Source organism: Dama dama, chromosome 7, assembly GCF_033118175.1.
Source record: "Dama dama isolate Ldn47 chromosome 7, ASM3311817v1, whole genome shotgun sequence".
Lineage (NCBI taxonomy): Eukaryota > Metazoa > Chordata > Mammalia > Artiodactyla > Cervidae > Dama > Dama dama.
In genome coordinates this window covers 29,619,320-29,635,885 of record NC_083687.1, presented here as the reverse complement: position 1 = coordinate 29,635,885, position 16,566 = coordinate 29,619,320, and the positions used below count along the sequence as shown (strand labels likewise).

The following is a 16,566-nucleotide window of genomic DNA, read 5'->3' as shown; positions in this document are numbered from 1 at the left end:
CCAGCACAACCAATCAACACATAAAATTATCTTTTTTAACTTTTTTAAAAAAAGAAAAAAGAAAAGGAATGTGTATATAAATGGCATCACACTTTCAGCATATGGGTCCTGAGAATCCTTCCTTTTAGCACAACCATATAGTATTAATTTATATATTTGGAGTCCTCATATTAAAAAGAAAGAAAGGAAGGAGGAAGAAAGCCGAGGAGGAGGAGAAGAAAAAGAAAAGTCCAAATTAGTAAAAGAGAGAACAAGAGGAGAGCAATTGGAAATATTAAGTATAGATAGCTTTTTTTTTTTTTATTTAATAAAGTTTTATTTTTTAAAATGTACAGCTGGTGGGACCTGTTCATGCATCTTCACCAGCAGCTGGGGCATCTCCACCCTTGGTGTTTCTGGTGTAAATCACTTGAGCTCTGTGCTTTGAAACCAGTTTAATAAGTCCTTTACTAAGGAGTTCCTGACGGGCTGCTCTGGCCAGGGAACCACGAATCTTCAGTCTCTCAGAGACGACAGCTGGAGTTATAAGCTTATAGTTGGGAACTTCTTTACAGAGTTTGTCATATGTTACTTTGTCAAACAAGACTAGGTTATTGAGCTTGTCCCGAACTTTGCCTTTGGACCACTTCTTCTTTTTGGCCTTGCCCCCAGATTTGTTCACTGGATCTTTGTCTTTCTTGGCCGACTTTCCGGCATCTTTCTTCTTGTTGTCGTCCTTGGGCAGTATAGCGAAGGCCGGAGAGCAACTGTGACCACTGCCGCCTCGCTAAGATGTCGGACAAAAAGTAGATAGCATTTTTAAAATGCAAGGAAATAGAACAGATTTAGACAATATCCACTGAATTAGAGCTTTATTACTTAGCTTTATTGAACAGAAAATTACCCTAAAACTTAGTGTCTTAAAGCAACAAATACAACTCAAACATACTAAAAAGACAAGCGAAATGAAGCAGATGTTGGTCGGAGAAGCTGGATAAAGAGAAAGGTTTTATAAGATGAAATAAGTAATAGGTTATTGGTGCACAGATGAAAATGATCTTGTTAGTCCCTGTCCTCCAAGAAGCAGTTGCCAAGATGAGACTGAACTCGCCAGTGTTTTATTAGGGGAAACACTTGTCAGAGAATGTGAGGCGGGCAGAAAACACTGGGAGAGCCCGCAGGACTGAGATACAATCTGACCCCTAGAGGCAGACAGGAGAGAAGGTTCACTGGACTATCCTAGACCCCTAGGCAATGGAAGTGAAGTTGAGCAAGGCCACAGAAGAGTTCTTGAGCCACAGAAGGCCTCAGGAGGAGCCCTGTGTCTCCCGGAAATGAACCTCCCATAGGGTCACTGTTGCGACCTGTCATTGTCTGGAAACAGCCCAGGGGAAGCAGGGTCTATGCATAAATGCTGCCTTGGATCTGAGAGACAGGAGCAGGAGCCCTTGTGCCTCACCTGGGGATGTGTCCTAAACCTTCCCACCTGAGGCGTCTGGACCCTTGGAAATCAAACCCTTCTCATGCTGGGTCACCGCACCTAACATTCATGGTTTCACTGGGACAGGGAGAAGCAGCAGGCACCCAAGTCTCTCACCTGAGTTCCCCATGTAGTCCTCCTGCACCAGTTATGTAGCAGCAACTCCGTCTCTCCTGAGGACCAGACTCAATCGCTCCTGCCTAGAGAAGAGAGGACCCCTCCTCTCACCTGCTGGTCTTCAGGCACATGGACTCCAGAGCTTGCTGGGTGGCAGTCATAGGGTATGGTTCAATGGGACCCTTGTCATGTCCCCTTGTAAGAGTGCCCCCTTTGTGGAACTGAGACCTCCTACCCTGCAAAACCCAGAGTTGTGTAGACAGAACATGTCACAGGTTCAAGGATTTGGCCATGGACCACACTGAGGGCCACTATTCAGCCTATACATCTCATGTTGAAATCACCCGAGACCAAGAAGCTACATTGTCAGAGTCAGTGATGGCGAGTCAGGAGCTGTGAGAGAGAAGGAATGAGGGGAACGGGCTGGGTGTCCATGGGGAAGGCCCACAACGAGCAGAGTGGGGGCTCTAACCTGATGTCAGACCAGAGGATGTTAGGGAAGGGGGCGGGAGAAAGGTCTGTAGGGAGTCATAAGGAGAAGGACCCCACCCACCCCCAGGTACAGGGGTACAAGATCCATGGACGAGGAAACAGTATCAGAGGACTTCAGAGGGACCGTGTCCTCTGGGAGACCCAGGTTTCTGTCAGAGCTGGGGGGGTGAAGGGAACATCCTGAAGGAGGACTTTAGAGATTTTGCTGGTCAGCGTCTGAGACCAGGGGTTGCTGTGGAAACACTCAGGAGCTGAGGAGGAGTGGAAGAGGAGACATAATAGAGGTGTGCAGAGCCTCTAACACAGATGAGAGGCCAGACTATTTGGGGGCTTGTCGTGACTAAGACAAACGGGAAGGGCATAATGAGATTAGTCCTGGTGGGTCAAGGCAGCTGACAGGGAGATGAAGGTGGAGAGGATCAGGGGTTTGGGGCTGTCACTTGGGCTCTGGGGTGAAGAAGATGGTGGAGATGACAAGGGTTGAGGTGGCTGGGTCTTGGTTCCTGTGTGTGGACCCCTCTGGATCCCCTGACTATGGGATGGAACGCCTGAAGGGGAGGAGGGGTCTTCGAGGATTACGTGAATTCACTGTCACCCTGAGGGCTCAGGTCCGCCTTGACACCTGCTGTTGGAGGTGTGAGTTCTCAGGGAACCAGGGGTGACCCTGGCACAGGGGCCCCTCTTCTGCCCTCATAAGGAGAACAGAAGGCGCAGGGCAACTGTCCCAAGTCCCAACTGTCCCAAGATGCTCATCACACTGTGGGATTTTATGTAGACACTGAGATGTTGTTCCCAAACAAGAGATGATTTGTGTCAGAAAACTGAGTGTCAAAAAGCTGCAAAAGAAGTAGAAAAAAAATGTTTCTACTTTTCAGTTTTCTTTGGAGTTGTCATTAGAGGCTGGAGAGAGAGAAGAGAAGGAAAATTCAGAGATAGCACAACCAAGCGTTCCTCTCTCCAAATGAAAGATAGATGGAGGATAATTAAGAGAATTTTATATTACTTTGACATTTTATAATGTTAGGGAATTACAGTTATTTTTCAGTATGATAATATTGTTTGAAGACAGTTTCCTTTTCAAGAGATGACACTGAAATAGCTAGGGATGTTGGCATGATGTTGGCAAGTGATTTTCAAGGATTTCAGCAAAAATCATGGAAATACAATTTATTACATACACAAAGAAAATATGACAAAATATTAACATCACTATATCTAGGATGGCTATTGTACTATTCTTTCAAACTTGAGGTATCTTTGAAATGTTTCACAAAAAGTTTGAGAAAACTTTTAGAAGTAATAATGCATGGGAAATGTCCACAACCTAATGTTGAATGAAAATTCGGCTTCAAGAGTATGTGCATGTGAGAATGTGTGAGTGTGACAATGTATGTATGTGTGTTCTGTGTATGTGTCAGTGTGGGTGACAGTATTGTGTGTGTTGGTGATTGGCAGTGTGTGTCTGTGAATGCGCCAGGCTGCTTGTGTATTCATTCACGCATTCATTCACTCACTCACTCATTCATTCACTCACTAATTCATTCATTCACTCACCCATTCATTCACTCAATAAGTATTTTTAAAGCAACAACCAGGCACTATTCAAGGAGATAGGAATACAGCTGTGAACAACCAAGGTCTCTACACTTGTGCTCATAAAGCTTATGTTCTAGAGGAAGGAGAGAAACGTCTCTTGAAAATGTGCATTAGTGACCATGGTGTGAGGCTTCCCAAGTGACTCAGTGGTAAAGAATCCACCTGCCAATGCAGAAGGTGCAAGTTCAATCCCTGGGTCAGGAAGATCCCCTGGCAAAGGAAATGGCAACACACTCCAGTATTTTTGCCCGGAAAATCCCATGACAGAGGAGCCTGTTGGACCACAGTCCATGAGGTCACTGAGTCGGACACAACTTAGCCACAAACAACAACTAGGGTTTAAATAAAATCAATGCAGGGCAGTGGGTAGAGAGAGGCTGGAGACCCAGATGCGGTGAGCCACGCAGGGAGGGGCTCTCAGTAAGGACAGTTGAAGAGAATGTTCGGGAGAGAACTGCTGTCTGGGGATCAAGTTCTCAGGCCAGAGAACAGCCTGGATGGCTCTGAGGTGTGAACACCCTGCGAGTGCTGGAGGGACCACACATGTGAGGCCTGAATCATATCAGAGGACCACAGCGTGTGCACTGCAAGTAAATAGGAAAGAGTCTCATAAATGAGAAAGATTTTTTTCTTTTATAGATTTTCTTTTCTTTACATTTTTCCTTATTGTTACTGAGAGGGATTGTGTGTGTGTGTGTGTGTGTGTGTGTGTGTGAATGTTTTGTGGTTTGTGGGATTTTAGTTCCCAGATCAGGGATTGAAACTGGGCTGCTCTGCAGTGAAAGTGCAGAGTCCTAACCACTGGACTGCCAAGGAATTCCCAAGAGGGATTTTTGTTTGTTTTGTTTTAAAAAATGTATTTATTAACTGAGGGATAATTGCTTTATATAATTGTGTTGGTTTCTGCCAAACATTAACATGAGTCAGTCATAGATATACACATGTACCCTCCCCCAAGAGGGATTTTTAATGCAACATATTTTTCAAAAATCATTCAAGATATTCCAAAAGACTTGCAAGTGGAAAATTTTCCTCCCTCCCCAGATCCCTGGCACCTAGGTACTCTGCCAGAGGTGAGCATTTTATCAATTTTTCACATATTCTTCCTGAGAAAAAACTTATATAGATATTGTTACTGTTGCTACATCAAGGAGTACTGAAAAGAAATAGTGTAGAAGAAAATGCTCTTTTTTCCATTTTCCCAGATGTTGTCACCAAGAGGCAGGAGAGTCACAGGGTAAGGGTGGTAACCTCAGAGTTAGTATAAGAACTCTATTCTCCTTCCGTCCCTGGACCACCCCTGACCCTGACACCAGTGGAGTCCAGAGCAGCTCAGAAGCTGTTTCCCCACATTGGTACTCAGTCCTGAGGACAGCCATCTCTGACTAATCTAGAGCCCAGACCCTTCCAGGCCACGCAGAGCAGTGTGTTGGCGCCCCCGTGTGGCCACAGGGCTCAGGACAGGAGACGTGGCTCTCTCCTATTCAGCCAGGACCCTCCCAGGGTCTCTGGCGGCTCCCAGAACCGGAATACGGCTTTAAACACAAGAGGGGGCCTTCATCCTCTGTCAGTCTGGCGAGTATGAGGTGTTTCCCAAATTCCACACTGACACACGTTTCCTTCCCACTGAGTCACCGTGGACTCTGCCTCAAAGCACAGTGCCTCCAGGCCATAACCACTGGTTCCCAGGTCCCAGGTGGACCCCACAAGAAAAACGATGCCCTCAGTCTCCTGAGATGGGACCTAGACCTCCCGAGTCCTTATCGCTTGGTTGTCCCTGCTGCTGCCTTGAGCTGGAGGACCTCTGCACCTGGGAATCAGTCCAGTGCGTTTCAGGACAGGGGATGGGATCCCGGAGTGGAAAGAGCTCCCAGTGAGCTAGGTTCAGGAAGGAGCCGATGCTCCAGGGGGAGTGAGCGTAGGGCAGAAATAAGGACATCAAGGAGTTGAAGGTTACAAGGAGGAGAGAGGAAGGAGCCAGGGAGGAGCATGACCTGAGAAAGGCTGGTCTAGGGGACACTGCGGGTTTTGTTTGGAGCGGGTTTCTGGGTGCTGGGCCATAGAGAGTGAAGGGCAGGTGCTGGGCTGTCCCTGTGGGGACCAACTCTGGCATCAAATTCCCAGGGTTTCCAGGGTCCTACTTCCTGCGCTAGGACCTCACTGCCATGTCTGCTGAGCCCAGCCTCAAGGAATGGCTTGTCATGTTCTTCAGTTATTCCCTCCATCCCCTAGACAACCAGAGCTTCCATACCAGGTCAAGGGGCGCCTGGGGATCAAGTGCTCAGCACGCTGTGGGGGCCAGACACCACCATGGGCTTCAGGGACCTCAGCAATGAGACCCAGATGACCAAAAATACCCACTTCTTAGTGGCGGTCCCTACACCCTCCACAGCTCACTTCCAGAGGACTCTGGGATGAGTCCACCTCCTTCCTCTCTGGTGACCCAAGCACCCAGATCCCTCAGACTGGACCCCTCAGGCCCTGCTCCCTGCTACCCCCACCCCCTGAACTTGGGAGTTCAGCAACCCCAGCCCCAAGTCTCAGTTCTACCCTGATGACTGATCCAGGACTTCAGGTGCTATAGACTGAATGTTTGTATCCCCCGAAATTCTTGTGTTGAAACCAAATCCCCAGTGTATTTGGAAGTAGGGCATTTGGGAGGTCAGGTCACCAGGGTGGAGCCCTCATAAATGGTATAAGTGTCCTTATCAAAGAGAGGCTCCGGAGAGCTCCCTTTCCCCTTCCACATGGAAGATCACAGTGAGAAGACAGCCATCTGTGAATCAGGAAGAGGGCCCTCATTTGACACCAAATCTGCTGACACCTTGATCTTGGACTTCTCATCTTCTGTGATATTCCGTTACAGCAGCCTGAGCAGACACGGGGCTCACAAGCCAAGGAAGGGTTCCCCAGAGCCCCTGTGCGGCAGCTGAACCAGGCTGCAATTTGGACAGCAGCCACCCCTGACCCCACAATCTAGATGGACCCCCCTTCCCTGGCCCAAGAGAGGTCAGAGGAAGTTGATGGTGGGTAAGACACAGACACAGCCTGTCTGCTGTGCTTATGTGGCAAGACCAAGAGTTCGGGGTGACACTGAGAGAGGAGAGGCTCAGGAAACCAAGATCAACTGGTGGGTAACAAACACACATCACAGGAGACCCTGATGCACTGAGTTGTGGCCTCGGAATCCATATGTTGAAGCCCTAACCCCCTCCGTGTGATTGTGTTGTTTTTTTTTTTTATTATTATTATTATTATTATTTTTTTTCCAGTGGGTTTTGTCATACGATTGTGTTTTTTAATTGAGGTATACTTGATGTACAATAAAAATTCCAGGGGTTCAACATGATTCATAACTTTAAAGGTTACATTCCATGTATAGTTATTTTAAAATATTGGCTATATTCCCCGTGTTGTACAATATATCCTTGTACTTTATTTTATACGTAGTAGTTTGTACCTCTTAATCCCCACCCTTGTCTGGCCCCTATTCCCATCTCTCTCCCCACTGGTGACCGCTAGTTTATTCTTTATATCTGTGAGTCCATTTCTTTTTTTTCTTTCTAGCTTGTATTTTAGGCCACACTTCATGGATTCGACCTGGGCCACAGCAGTGAAAGTGCCAAGTCCTAACCAGTGGACTGCCAGGAAAATCCCTGTTTCTTTTTTGTTATATTCACTAGCTTCTTTTATATTCCACATATAAATACTATCATACAGTATTATTTTTCCTTCTCTGTGACTTATTTCATTTAACATAATACCCTTCAAGTCAATCCATGTTGTTGCAAATGACAAAATTTCATTCTTTTTAATGGCTGAGTAGTATTCCATTGTATATGTGTATCACATCTTTATCCATTCATCTGTTGATGGACACTTAGGTTGTTTCTATACCTTGGCAATTATAAATAATGATGCTTATGAGTATTGGGGTGCATGCATCTTTTCCAATTAGTTTTCTTTTTTTGAATATATATCCATGAGTGGAATTATTGGGTCACATAGTAGTTCTACTTTTAGTTTTTTGAGAAGCATCCACACTGTTTTCCACAAAGGCTGCACCAATTTACATCCCTACTAACAGTTTACAGAATTTCCCTTTCTTCCACATCCTTGCCAATATTTGTTATTTGTGTTCCTTTTGATGATAACCATTCTGATAGGTGTGGGGTGATATCTCATTGTGGTTTTAATTTGTATTCCTCTAATGATTAGTGATGTTGAGCATCTTTTTATGGCTGTCCGTATGTCTTTTTTGGGAAAATGTCTATTCAGGTATTCCACCCATTTTTTAATTGGGTTATTTGTGTTTTTTATGTTGAGTTGTATGAGCAGTTTATATATTTTGGATATTAACTTACTGGTCATTTTATTTGCAATATTTTCTCCCATTCTATAGGTTGTCTTTTCATTTTGTTGGTGGTTTCTTTCCTATGCAAAAGCTTTTAATGTTAATTAGCTCCCCTTTATTTTTGCTTTTATTCCTTTGCCTTAGAAGACAGATCCAAAAAAAATATTGCTACAGTTTCTGTCAAAGAGTGTTAAACCTATGTTTTTTCCTAGGACTTTTGTGGTTTCCCATCTTACATTTGTAGGCTTCCCAGGTGGCAGCAGTATTAAAGAATCTGCCTGCGAACACAGGAGACACAAGAGATACGAGTTTGATCCCTGGGTTGGGAAGATCCTCTGGAGTAGAAAATGGCAAACCACTCCAGCATTCTTGCCTGGAGAATCCTACAGACAAAGAGCCTGGCAGGCTACCGTCCATGGGTCACAAGGAGTCAGACATGGCAGCGTAAACACTCAAGGTTAAATGAGGTCATAAGGGTGGGGCCCTAGTCTGGTAAAGCTTGCAGTTAGAAGGAGACACCAGCTTGTGCTCTCCTCCCTTCCACCCCCACTTTGTACAGAGGAGAAGCCATGTGAGGACATAGCGAAAAGACAGATAGTTACAAGCCAAAAACAGAGCCCTCACCAGAATCCAAATTTCCTAGCACTTGGATCTCGGACTTCTAGTCTCCAGAACTGTGAGAAAATAAATTTCTGTCACTTAAGCCACCCAGCCTGGGGTATTTAGTTATGGCAGGCTGAGCAGACTAAGACAACCTCCAAAACCAAACACCAGCAAACTCCCCTCTTCCAAGCCTCAGACCCAGCTTTAAGGAATCTTGTCACAGCATTTATTCATCCCTTCACAAATAGTGAGTGCCTCTGTGCCAGGCTTTGTTCTAGGACTGATGGCTATTTAATCAAAATAGGCAAAACACTTGCTTTCCTGATGCTTACAGGTTGTTGATTCAAGAAGAGAGGAATTAGCCCTCAGCTGTAGACAGGGGATGGAGAGGTCAATTGTAAAAGAGCATGTGGGGCGGTGCTGTTGAGGTCCTCTTTGGGAAAAGATATCTTCACAATATGTTAGAAAATGATAGGGGATACAGAGAAAAAATAATACAAAGTCAACAGTCACTGCAAGGTGACGGGAGAGGTGGCGCTTTAAAAGAGGGTGGTCAGGGTGGGCCTCACGGAGGTGACAGCTGAGCAGACTTGAAGCAGGTGAGGAACCGAGTCGTGCAGATATGTGAAGGAAGAGCATTGCTGGATCAACCTCTGCATACCCAGGACTGCCCCAGGTGGGCAGTAAAACTGCAGTGGGATTGGAGGTGGGCACCCTTGTGAACAGACTTCTTACAGAAAGGTGTGGGGTCCTGGGTCTCTCTTTCCTGCTCTGGCCTTTGAAAGTCCTGGGGTGGGGGAGGGAGAAGGCACTGCTTGTGGAGGAAGACTGGGGGTGGGGCAGGACGTGAGGTGGGACTCCCCCTCCCTCTCTCTGCCCTCTCTCTTTGGATCCACCCCCCTCACCGTCCACCCAGGGTCGTGGTCACCGACAAAGGGGGACCCTGAGGGCAATCACGCTCTGGGAGGCTGAACTGTCGGCAGAGTGCTGACCCGGCTGCAGGAAGGGAGGGAAGTGACGAGGAACTCAGGACTCAGGGACCCACCGTGGAGGGGTGACAAGACTTACAAGTGGGGGTTGTGGGGGTCCTCCTTGAAGAAGACCTGAGATACCTCTGGCTGGTGGAGCACCTGGGCCTGAAGGGGCCCCTCAGTGTGACGTGGGATGAGATGTTGTCAGAGGATGGGTGAGGGTGGGGGTGAATCTCATCCAGACCCGGGCAAGGCTCTGCTGCTGTACCCAAGGGCCCTCCCTTCCCTCCTCAATGGAGACGTTGGAAATGTCCTCAGTTGCCCTCTGGTCACTCACATTTCACCCTCATTTGAAAGCCCTTCCAGTTCTAACCTTTTTTTTAATTGGAGTATAATCATTTTACAATGTCATGTTACTTTCTGCTGTACAATGAAGAGAATCAGCTATATATATTCATATATCCCCTCCCTCTTGGACCTCCCTCTCAGGGCCCCCCAACCCACCCCTTTGGGTCATCACAGAGCACGGAGCTGAGCTTCCTGTGCTTTATAGTAGGTTCCCACTAGCTATCTGTTGTACACATAGTAGTGTATATATGTCGGTCCTGATCGCCCAGTGTGTCCCACCCTCCCCTTCCCTCCCTGGTCCACATGTCCATTCTCTATGAGTGATTCTTGCGGCACCTTCTCCCACATCCCCAGGACCTGACCTCTCTTCTTCTCTTCTGCCCTCCAGTGGTAAGAATGGCTCACTTCTCCCTGAGGAGCAGGTGCCAGGCAAGAGGCTGGGCTCTAGCTGAGGTTGGAGGAAGGAAAAGGCCAACGACTGGGAGAGAGGATGGGCACAGACAGAGCAGAAATCAAGGGGTTTGGGGAAGTGACCAAGAAAGGCGGCAGAAATCAAGGGGTTTGGGAAAGGCGATTCCATATCATTATTTTTCTCTCAGAGTCCGAGAGCCATCCTCCCCTCCCCTCCCCCGCCCCCCACCCTGCCCGGCCCAGAGACATGTAAATAGCGGCAGGAATGGAAGAAAAATGTAACTGATTCCTTCTGCCATCCCACTCTACTTTTGTAAGTGGAACTTCTTAATGAAACTTGAAATTTTTCTTTCAGGGAAGTCTACAAATATCAGGAAATTAAATTATTAATGTTTCAGCCCTACAGGCTAAAAACAAAAAAACAAAACAGAAACTTTAAGGAATGAAGGCACATATGGAAAACTGGCCATTGTGTAGGGTAGTAAAGTTTGCACTAAATAAGCTCCAATGTGGCGCTGAAAGGATAGCCTCTCATTTGCCTATATGAGCTTGGGCAGCTCTTGGAAACTCTGTCCTCTTTAGAAAAGCGAAATGAGCACTCAATACCCAGATCTTGGCTAAAACACCCTCCAATAAAAGGAACCATGGGTCTTTAGAAAAATAGCTGATTGTAGGCTTAAAACAGAAAAAAATACAAGATGAGCCTGGAACGCCTTGTAATGCCAGAAAGGAAGGCATAATTCCCCAATGTGGAGTATGTCAAAGGGACACAGAAGCCAACCTGAAAAAGCTCCCTATGAACAAAGCTGGAACAATTTCAGCAGCAAAATAACAATAAATATTGGATTATAACCCAAAATAAAAAATATTGAGTTCAGGAACTTCCCTGGTGGTCCAGTGGCTAAAACTCCATGCTGCCAATGCAGGGGGTCAGAGTTTGATATCTGGTCAGGAAACTAGATCCCATATGCCACAGCTAAGAGTTTGCATGCCACAACTAAGACCTGGTACAGTCAAATAAAATTTTTTAAAAAATATTCAAGTTCATATTGAAATACATAAATGACTGGAAAACATTTTAAAGGGACAAAGAAAGGACACACTTTCCTTACAGAAGAATATCAAGTAATATATGAAGAGAATCCCAAGTCCAGGAGGTGGAGTTTAATTTCCCTCCCCTTGAGTGTGGACTAGGTGACTCATTTCCAAAGAATAGAATGTGCTGTGTGCTCAGTCGCTCAGTTGTGTCAGGTTCTTTGTGACCCTTTGGACTGTAGCCTGTCAGGCTCCTCTGTCCACAGGATTTCCCAGGTAAGAATACTGGAATGGGTTGCCATTTCCTTCTCCAGGGGATCTTCCCAACCTAGGGATCGAACCTGCATCTCCTGTGTCTCTTGCGTTGGCAGTCAGATTCCTTACCACTGAGCCATCTGGGAAGCCAAAAATAGAGAATGGAAAGGGAAAAACTACTACTGAGTGGAGAAACTTGGCAGATAAAGATCATGTTGATATCATGTACCCTTGATATGATGTGATAAGAAAGGCCTTTCACATCTACAGTGCTCTTCCCTAAAACCCATAAACCCAATTTAATCATGAGAAAATATTAGACAAACCCAACCTGAGTGATATTCTCCAAACGTTCTGTCTGGTACTCTTCAAAATGTTCATGAAAACAGATAAAGAGTAAGAAACTCAACAAATCAGAGGAGACTAAGGAGGCATGACAACCTAATGCCTGGTACCCTGGACTGGGTCCTGAAACAGAAAAAGGACATTAGTGGAAAAACTGGTGAAATCCAAACAGTCTATAGCTTAGCTAATGGTATTGTACCAATTTTAACTTCTTAGTTTCTTGATCTCAACAGTTTTGATAGATGTTAACATTAAGGGAAGCTGGGTGAAAGGTACCCTATGATATCATCCATATGTGGAATCTAAAATATGACACAACTGAACCTATGAAAAAGAAATAGAATCAGGTGAGAGTGGTGGGAGAGGGTTGAATTAGGAGTTTGGAATTAGCAGATGCAAACTGGTGTATATAGAATGGATAAACAAGGTCCTACTGTATAGCACAGGAAACTATATTTAATATCTTATGATAAACTATAATAGAAAAGAATATGAAAATATATATATACAGTCACTTTGCTGTATAGTAATTAATACAACATTGTAATTCAACTATACTTCCATAAAAAATAAAGTATACTGGCATTTTTTACAAATCAAAGGTTTGTGACAACCTTGTGTTAAGCAAGTCTACCAGCGCCATTTTTCCAACAGCATTATTTTTTAATTAAGGTATGCACATTGCTTTTTTAGACATAATGCTATTACACACTTAACAGACTACAGTATAAAGTATATATGGGCTTCCCCAGTGGCTCAGAGATAAAGAATCTGCCTGCCAATACAGGAAATGCAGGAGACACAGGTTCAATCCCTGGGTGGGCAAGATCCCTTCAAGAAGAAAATGGCAACCCATTCCACTATTCTTGCCTGGGAAAAGTCCATGGACAGAGGACCCTGGTGAGGTGCAGTCCATGGGGTTACAACTTAGTGACTGAGCCCACACATGCACACATTGTATAAATATGACTTTTATATATTTAAATTGAGAAACCAAAAAATTCATGTGACTCACTTTATTGCAATATTCACTTTATTGCAGCGGTCTGCAAACCCATAATATTTCCGAGGAATGCCTGTATTGACAAACTGATTCTAAAATGCATATGGAGAGGCCAGAGAGCTGGAACAGTCAGCACACTATAGAACAGTCAGTGGACACTTGAAAACCCTACCTGAGTTCAAGACTTCCTATAAAGCTATGCTAATCAAGACAACGTGGTATTGGTGAAAAAAAAAAAAAAAAGTAGGTCAGTGGACAGGACAGAGAACCCAGGAATAGAATACATAAATGGTGCTGGAACAACTGGACATTCACATGCCAAAAAAAGTGAAATGAGAAAGTTCTCTTGAAAAGTTACCATGAAGGTCACCTGTGACAGGAACAAAAAGTGCCTCTCAGTAAACTTCTCACATTAATGCAGTGGGTGAACTTAAATATACCTAAGTACCCATCTCCCCAGGTTTCACATAAAGGGTACGTGACTCACATCAGTCCCCCCAAGCCTGCCCATCCACTGGGCAGGATGCTATAGTAAAGGTGGAATCAGCAGAGCAGCCCCTCGACCTTGTGCCAGACACCTCCCATAATCCTCTGCTTGTCCCTGGCAGAAGACAGGCCCCTCCTGCAGAGGCCAAGCCAGACCTCTCATTTGATTAAAACTATGAGACATATATAAAACTGCACCACATAAAGAAAAAGACTATTAGCCCCTCAGGAATAACAAAAATATATATATACAGTAACATAAGTCTAGGTTTACATTTATCTATTTTCATCCCTTCGTTTCCGTGACTGAGATCCACAGCTCATCCAATAGATCTGAACTGATCCAACTATCAGTCTTTTCTTTAGCTCTCACAGACAAAGCCAAATCCAGATTCTACTATAATTCATGGCTTTGGACTGCCTACTGCAAATCACTGGATGTTAGTCCATTTTGGAGTTCATAACCTGAAATAGAAATTCAGATGATTGAAATGGCTAATCTTCAGGTAGGATACTTTGTTACTAGTGCATCATCTAGACTGTCTTCCAGAAGTTTCTCAATTAATAGCTGCTAATCTTGCTTTTAATTTATAAATGTGCTTAGTTTCACTTCAATGTTACTTGTGGCTTGTCTAAACTTGTACTAGTTTCCCTTATCTGTAACAACAGTAGTTTGGGCCTTTTATGTCTCAACAATTAAGACTTTAAGCTGTGCACACACTGCAGTTCAAAAATGAGCCCCCACATATAACCCGATCACTGAGAGAGAAGAGGGAAGGCTTGTCTCCTCCAAAATCGTACAGGAACTCTCCATTCTTTTTCCACAAAAAAATGGGTACCTGCCAACTAATGGGTAACCCAGAGATCTCTGACTTCATCTAAAGTTGCTTCAATCCAAGTTCAAGAACCACTGACCTCCAGGAAGGTCTCCCTCTCTGCTCCTCTGACCCCCACGCTATGGCAGAGGCCATCTTCCCTCCAAATTCAGTGTGATGTCCCAGAGAGAAACTGCAGCTGTCCACTGTCCAGCAACCTTGCTTTCTGGGGCATGTTTTTCTGAGGACCTATTTTTTCCTAGAAGATCAAAGTTGGAACCATCCACTCTGTGAGCCAGGGGTATGGCTGTGCCCTCTAGCCACAACAGGACATTTCAGGACACACTGCAGGAAGTCTAGTATACAAGCCTCAGTAAGTGGACAGGGCTTTTGTTCTAGTGTGGATTCGATGGGAGTGCTCACCAGTTCAACCAAGCTTGAAACCTGTACCCGTGTACGGTGCTGACTTAAAAGACGAGGCAAACCCCAACAATGTACAATGCACAACAGGGACAAGAGAAAGGTCACCGGCAAGAAGAGGAAAGGGAAATAAAGTGAAAATACTTGAGCCAGGTCAAGGGTGTGAGCTTTCAAGTCTGGCAGACCTAGGCTTTTCCAACAGGCTGTGGAGCCTTGAGCACATCCGGCCCAGAGAAGGTCCCAGCCCATACTTGCTGAATGAGTGCGTGCTGAATGAACTTCTGAGCATTTCCTCATCTGCCAAGCAGTAACATAATTCATTCTCCCTTGCAGAACTGAGAGGAATGAGTAAGAAACACAGTGCTAACAATTACTGACAGAAGACACGGTAGGCTGGGGACCAGAGTTCTAAAGCAAATTTTGCCTGGCAGGAACAATTTCACACTAGGGAACCTGAGTTCCTGGACTCTGGGGCCAGGTTGGGAGGCGGGTGGGTGCAACAGAGCAGGGCAGGGGCAGGGCCAGGCACTGAAGCGAGGCCACAGCCCGGAGGGAGCCAGTTCCTGGTGGCTGTGAGGTGGCTCAGACAGCTCCCTGCCTCACCCGCCATGGTCCTCCCTCTAGCCTGGCTCTCCCGATGCTGCCGTCACCTCCTCCTGCCATCCTGGGCCCCCACACTTCAGGGCTCCTGGAGGTGCTGTTCCCAGGGTCCCAGGAGGAGCACAGAAGAGACAAGCTCCACACACAGTGGGAAGATGTCACCTTCCAGGGTAAGTGGCACCAAGGAAGGTGGAGGGCATGAGGGCAAATTTGTACCAGGGGGCAGAGAATCCCCTCCATGTCACCACAGGTCAGCGGAAAGGAGACCTGGTGGCTCAGATGATAAAGAATCCACCTGCAGTGCAGGAGACCTGGGTTCAATGGCTGGGTTGGGAAGATCCTGGGTTGGGAGGGCATGGCAACCCACTCCAGTATTCTTGCCTGGATAATCCCCATGGATTATCCAGAGGAGCCTGGAGGGCTACAGTTCATGGGGTCGCAGAGTCCTAGATGACTGAGTGACTAAGCACAGCACAGCACATGCCCCCACCCCCAACGCTTGTGGCCTAGTCCCAACCCTCAGTTCCCTAAAGCACCCTCCCTGCCCCCACCCCACTCGCGACCCCAAGACACCCTCTATCTGCACCCTACCCTCCTTGCAGTTCACAGAGTCCTTGAACAGAGTAACTTCCCCTCATCTAACAGTTAATCATTTCTCAGGAGGGTTGGGACAGCCAGTTCTCCCCTTCCCAAATGCACCGTAAAGTCCAGTTACAGCCCCCTGGGCTGTGATCTCTAACTACCACCACCCCACACCCCATTCCAGGACTATGCCCAAGAGAGGAAACTGCTTTGGCTCTGCAGTAAGATGACCTCAAATTAATGGGGCTGAGGTAGAATTCCTCCCTTCCAGGGAGCCTCAGCCCTCAGTCCTGGCTGATGACCTCTCCCTAATGCCCTACCCCCACCCCCCCAGGAGCCCCAGCCCCGCCCCACAGCTGAGCTGGCCCAGGCGGAGGAGCTGCTGGAGCAGCAGCTGGAGCTGTACCAGGCCCTGGTGGAAGGGCAAGAGGGGGCCTGGGAAGCCCAGGCCCTGGTGCTCAAGACACAGAAGCTAAAGGAACAGATGCGGAGACACAGAGAGCCTGGGAGAAGTCGCCTAAGCTTTCCACCAGTGGCCCCTTCACCCTCCAGCCCTGAAAACTGCACGTCACCCTCCCCAGCCCTTGGATCAGCAACATCCCAGCCTCTCCCAGGCCCTAAGAAAACAGAAGAAACTGCCACAAAAGAGCCAGAAGTTGGATAGTCATGAGAAG

The 16,566-nt window shown here is 46.3% G+C and overlaps 2 protein-coding genes across 2 annotated transcripts; one reads left to right on the top strand and one right to left on the bottom strand.

Annotated features, from left to right (window-relative positions):
• Window positions 1–295: 295 nt before the first annotated feature.
• On the bottom strand, window positions 296–15,320 carry LOC133059258 (small ribosomal subunit protein eS25-like). The gene is made up of 3 exons (XM_061146257.1): window positions 15,314–15,320; window positions 9,527–9,564; window positions 296–766 (listed from the first exon to the last, which is right to left on the bottom strand). Exons 1-3 carry the CDS (start codon window positions 15,318–15,320, stop codon window positions 350–352), a joined length of 462 nt encoding a protein of 153 aa, XP_061002240.1. The 3' UTR covers window positions 296–349.
• MCCD1 (mitochondrial coiled-coil domain 1) lies at window positions 14,985–16,556 on the top strand. Its single transcript, XM_061146256.1, has 2 exons — window positions 14,985–15,480; window positions 16,227–16,556. Exons 1-2 carry the CDS (start codon window positions 15,319–15,321, stop codon window positions 16,554–16,556), a joined length of 492 nt encoding a protein of 163 aa, XP_061002239.1. The 5' UTR covers window positions 14,985–15,318.
• The last annotated feature ends 10 nt before the right edge of the window (window positions 16,557–16,566 follow it).